This window comes from Elephantulus edwardii, unplaced genomic scaffold (genome assembly GCF_000299155.1).
Source record: "Elephantulus edwardii isolate Elephantulus edwardi_28Jun2011 unplaced genomic scaffold, EleEdw1.0 scaffold00086, whole genome shotgun sequence".
NCBI lineage: Eukaryota > Metazoa > Chordata > Mammalia > Macroscelidea > Macroscelididae > Elephantulus > Elephantulus edwardii.
In genome coordinates, this window is record NW_006399836.1 from 6,544,990 (window position 1) to 6,550,567 (window position 5,578).

Below are 5,578 nucleotides of genomic sequence, written 5' to 3' on the forward strand. Positions count from 1 at the left end.
CCAGGCCCCGGCCCGGGTGGGCACAGGTGGGGGGACAGGGAGAGGGGGCGCTCTGCAGGTTCGGTCCCCACCCTCACCTGAGTGACCTTGACCTCCCTGGGCACTCGCATCTGTCCTGGGACCCTCCTCCTATCCCCGCGTCTGCTGTCCCATCACGCCCTGTCTGTCTGGGACCACCTCCTCCATCACCTGTGCCAAGCACCGACCTGGCACTCACGTCCTCACACCCGAATGCTGGTGCCCCAGCCCCCACACTCTGGAGCCCCAGGGTGCGCGCCCTGGCACGTGCAGGCTGACACACCCCGCCCCCCCAATGCCTTGCTACTCCCACCCCACCCTGAGCCCCCTGGGACTCAGCGGGGCAATGGAGGCTGGGAGGGAGCAGGGGGTGGGCGCAGAGGGAGGGGACAGAGTGGGGAGGGGAGGGGAGGCAGGGGCTCACGGCGGCTCAGTAGCCCTGGGACTGGTAGCCCTGGGGCTCAGCATCAAAGGCGTTGGCTGGCTGCTGGTAGGTGCCACCCATGCCGGTGGGGTCCGGCCCGGCGCTAGGCTCCACATAAGGGGCGTAAGGCATGCTGGAGTCCTGGCTGGGGTCCATGTAGTCCTGGGAGAAGAGGGCCGAGTCGGCGCCAATCTGGTACCGCTGGAAGGCCAGCACCGCCTGGCCCGCCTGGGGAGGGGCCGGCGGGGAGGAGGACGGGAGGGGAAGGGTGGTTAGGGGAGAGACAGACAAGAGCACTGGGTTAGTGGCTGTTAGTTCACAGGACGCAGGCAACACAGGGTTAAAGATCTCAACGCACCAGAGGAAACCAAGCTGGACCACCACGGGCAAGGCTCCAGGACAACATCCAGCCAGAAGGAACCCCACTCAGCAGCCATTCCCGCACGTCCCCTAATCCCACATGATGCTCTGGACCACCAAAAATTCTAGGCCCGCCACTGTGGAGTGGAAAATGGTCCAAAGGCCGGCAGCATCCTTCTCAAACTATGCCCTCCCTCAGGGGTGCTGGGTGGAAGAGGAACTAAGGTGATGTTAGTATCTCCTGACAGCCATCTCTTGCAGCTAGGGAGGGGCAGGTGACTCAGTTCTGGCCAATGGGATGCCTTATTTTTCTCCTTGAATTTGATGTCTAGAATGCAGGAGCTGAGGCTCAGACAGTCCCAAGGATGAGGCCTGGGAATCTGGGACTTCTGGAGACGCTAGCCAGCCCTGGGGTCACCACTATTTGAGAGTTCCATCACCTGTGACTCAATCTGATTATAATGGAAGCATTTAGTCAAAAAGCTGGGGAAGCTGAGTTACATAGAATGGGCTCCATCTGAGCCTTGATGACTCAGTGTACGGTCGGAATGCCCAAGGGGAGAACTTCCGCAAGAAACATCTGCCAAAATTCTCCAACCACAGATGCCCTTTTAACCAGAAACCAATTTGGGAAAGATCTGTCTCTAAAAACAAACTGAAAAACTAACTCATTGCTATTGAGTTGAAACCGACTTCTTAAGATGAACCTTCAGCAAGTTTTCAGAGGCTGTACTGCACAGCAGGATACTATACTGTCCATCTTCCTCTCAAGGAGGAGCTGGTAGATTTGAACCGCCTGCCTTTGGGTTGGCAACGCAACTGCCTACCCACTAGGAAACTAGAGCTACCAAGTAAGAAACTATTTTCTGATAAGAGCAATTGTATTGTTTTAAAGGACAACGGCACTGAACACACTGAGTTAGGGAGTAAATCACTGGTCAATAAAATCACTACCAAAGCACAGGTACAGCACAGGGATCCTACCCGGCTCGCTGTCAGACTACGGCAATAAAACGTGCTGTGTGAATGTTTGGGTTTTCAGTGCAAATCAGTTATGCTTGCACCATACTGTCTGTGGTCTATTAAGTGTGTCACGGCACTGTGAGAAACGGAAATATTCTGAGAATTAGCAAATGTGGCACAGGGACACAGAGCGAGCATGAGTTACTGAAACAAACAAACATACAAACAAAAAAAAAAGCCAGAGCTGACATACTTGGAGGACACACACACACCTTCAACCTGTAAAACATGCAATGGGCACAAAGCATAACAAAGGGAGATGCATCAAAAGAAGGAAAGCTTGTAGTGTGTGGGTTCATGGCCTCATTTCCCAAGGGAGTGTCCCAGCTCAGAGAGACCTGCTTGTGATGGAAACATCTATTCACCTGTGTTTTGGGGCTGGGGAGACGGAACCTTAGAGAAGGGTGGGGGCCCACTGCAAGAGCCCAGGTCAGACTGCGGGGGTCCTGACTTCCTGGCCAGGACTCTCCTCGTCTCCCTCTCCTAAAGGGACACTTGGTAAGCATCAAGGAAGACTGTGTGCTTGCCACTTTCTTCCAGAAAGTTCTGGAAGCTCAGAGACTAGTCTTCAGTTGGTGATTTGTGCTGATTTTAGAAATCTCTGAGGGGCAGCCTTTCCTGGGAGGAGGCTATTTCAAGTCCAGTGCTGGGCCTGGGAAGCCAGAGCCTTGAGAATCAGGGAGGTGGTGAGCTCTCCCCCTACCCTGGGCTGAGCCAGGCCTCAGACCCCCTGGGCCGCTGCAGAGCCCACAAGACTGGAGGTCGGCGGACTCAGTTGTTTCAGAGCTTCCTGCGGGAGGCAGGCTGGTGGGTAGCTGAGCTCTGTGGACGCTTCCAAGGAAAGGCTTCTGGCTACAGACATCTAGCGCTGTCCCTGTGGTCACTATTCTGTCCCCACTAAGTTAAGGTCTATGTTGGCCAAATAGCTCAAGGCGCCATCAGTTAGGAGCAAAATGAAATAGGTTCCTGCAGAACTGGGGTGCTAGGGGAGGCCCCGGTCCTGCTTCCCTCAGAGCAGATACACCCTTCAGTATCATCATGGGGCCACAAGCAGTGGTGTTCAGCTCCTAGTGAAGCTGAGGGGTGGCTTTGGGGGGCTATTTCTACTTCTGCAGCGTAGAGGAAGGGACAGGCTCAGGCAGCTGAGGGCCCAAGGGAAGCAGTGCAGAAATGAGGGCTGAAGACCCCTCCCTGAGAGACGAGGATTTCCAGGGTGAGAATCACCCCAAAAGTAGAACTTAGGGAGATGCTCCTGACTTCCTGGAGTGAAGCAATAAATGAAAGAATGAACAAACAAAGAGCTTACATTTATTGAGCAAACCTGTGCCAAGCTCTGGGGTCTGGTTTCATCCTCACCATCTGACCCTCTACAGGACATGGACTGAGACCCTGAGACGTGTAGGAGTTTCCCTGGGGCCACAGAACATGAGAATGGAGCAGGACCAGGGCCCTCTGATGTCCTGGGCCAGGCGTTCACAGGGACAATGAAGACAATTTTTCACACCACCGTAAAGGGACAGTGGTCACACAGTGTCAATAGCTCAGCACCATGGACCTTGGTGGCCCCGGGAGCTCGTGCCACTTCGCCCCCACGCTGTGCCGGGGCCCCTGTCTGATTCACCACTAGGCACAGCTGCTGCTCAAGAAATGTTTACTGAATGAATGAATGAACGCGTGGGGAACACACAAAGGCAATGAATGAACGAGTGGTCAGCGTGAGCCAACTCCTCGGGCCAGCCCTCCAGCCCTGGGGTGCCGGCCACTGGCTCTCTGGGGTAAATCACTCCAGGCACTAGGCTGTCCCCCAGCAATGTAGCCACCGGCGTGAGGCAGGGCTGCCCGCAAAAGCCGGAGCTATGGCTGTGCTGAGGCAGGGAACAGTGTGTTGTATTCCTCCTGGAAGGTAAGGTCCTTGAATCTCCGCACGGCCAGGGCTGCGGTCAGGCTCTGCCAGGAGAGAGCAGGGGTGAGGGCAGCAGAGGAGGAGGGGGGCGCCAGCGAGTCTGGACTCACGGCAGGGCAGGTGCCTGTCAGTCAAGGCCCAGCAGATCCACCCCCAGAAATGCTGGTGTCCAGTCACCCACCAGCCTCCGTGAGCCAGCCCCGCCCCTTCTCAGGGCTTGCGGGCTGGGTGGTCCCCACTCCAGGGACTCCCTTTTGACTGGGGTCTCCTGGGTCTCATCCCCCAGGCCTGTGCGCACAGTGACCTCCAGGACCTGAACCACAGGGCCACGCCTCACCCCTGCCCCTCACCCCACTACGCTCTAGCTCCTAGGATGACACTGGTGGTGAGTGGAGGACAGTGGATAGCTAGGGACCCTCAAAGAGAAAGTGGTCACCCCGGGGTGGTCCAGGAGGGTGTGGAGCAGGGAGTGTTGGCTGTGGCGTGGCTTTTGCAGTGGGCCGGATGCAGATCAGAGGGGTGGGGAGCCTTCAGAATGGGGCAACTCCAGCTCTCTGCAGGGGGCAGTCAGGCCAGCAGAAGGACACTGAGATGGCCACAGTCAATGAGAGGAGGGACCACGGGAGTCCGAGCCTGCAAGGGTGGCCTCTGGCCAGTCAGACCCAGGGACCACCTTCTCTGACCCACACACAATTACTACTTTGTAACATGAATAAACTGGTAACACAAAATGGTCAGATTTCACAAACAATTCTGATTTCTGGCACTCGGCGCTGTGATTCCTCATTCTTGGGGCACCACGAGCTGACAAGGGGGTGGCCTCTTTAAAGGGGATATTCCATGCTACTGGCCTGTGTCAACCATCCTCAGGTCCACATGGCCTTGCGGTCATCAGAGTTTGTGACTCTCCTACAACACCCCCAAATCTAATCCCCCTCCATTCCTAGCAGAGAAGTCTGGATGTGGCCCCTTGACTGCAGGCCCGGGATTCTTCCCAGGCTCACAGCTGCGAAGGCCTCCGCTTTCTCGCCTGTAAAAACAAGCCTGTTGCTGTCAAGTTGGAATCAACTCATAGTGGACCCTTCACTGGGTTTCTGAGGCTGGAAATTACATGGGAAGAGACGGCCCATCTTTCTCCCAAGGAGACGCTGGTGGATTAGAACCAACAGAATATGGACTGGGCCACCAGAGCTCTCCTCTTGTCTGTAAGCGAGGCTAACAAATACCAAGCACACAGAGTGGTTTCAGGTGGCCGTGACCACAGCACGGCCTCTCAGCACCAAAGAGAGGGACTCGTGTCAGCAAGGGGCTGTCCCCGTGAGCAACAGCGGTGGTCTGCTTCCCTAGGGAGGAACACTGCACTGGCCACATGGAGGCAAGGGGACTGAGAAAGGCATGTGGACAGGATACCGGACTCTGCTACACTGATGGGCTGCTGGCCGAGGGACTGGACCAGGGATAGGCGGGCATAGTGCTGCCAGTTCAGGGGCAGGTGGGCATGGTGCTGCCGATCCAGGGGCTGGACCAGGGCCAGGCAGGCATGGTACTGCCAGACCAGAGGTAGGTGGGCATTGTGCTGCCGGCCCAGAGGCTGGACCAGGGCAAGGGCAGCATGGTGCTGCCGGCCTGGGGCAGGCAGGCACTGTGTTTCTGGCCCAAGGGGAGGAAGGCATGGTGCTGCCAGCTCAGGGATAGGTGGGCATGTTGATGCTGGCCCAGGAGGAGGAGGGCATGGTGCTGTCAGCTCAGGGACAGGTGGGCATATTGATGCTGGCCCAGGGGGAGGAGGGTATGGTGCTGTCAGCTCAGGGACAGGTGGGCATGTTGATGCTGGCCCAGGGGGAGGAGGG

At 56.9% G+C, this 5,578-nt stretch overlaps 1 protein-coding gene across 1 annotated transcript in view; it reads right to left on the reverse strand.

Annotated features, from left to right (window-relative positions):
• Positions 1–397: 397 nt before the first annotated feature.
• The window catches only part of SYNGR1 (synaptogyrin 1), a gene marked incomplete at its 5' end in the record, with an annotated part of 31,751 nt that continues 26,570 nt past the window's right edge, over positions 398–5,578 (reverse strand). Inside the window, one exon of the mRNA XM_006890194.1 lies at positions 398–670. Coding sequence (XP_006890256.1) covers positions 449–670 — 222 coding nt within the window. The remainder of the gene's footprint in view (positions 671–5,578) is intronic.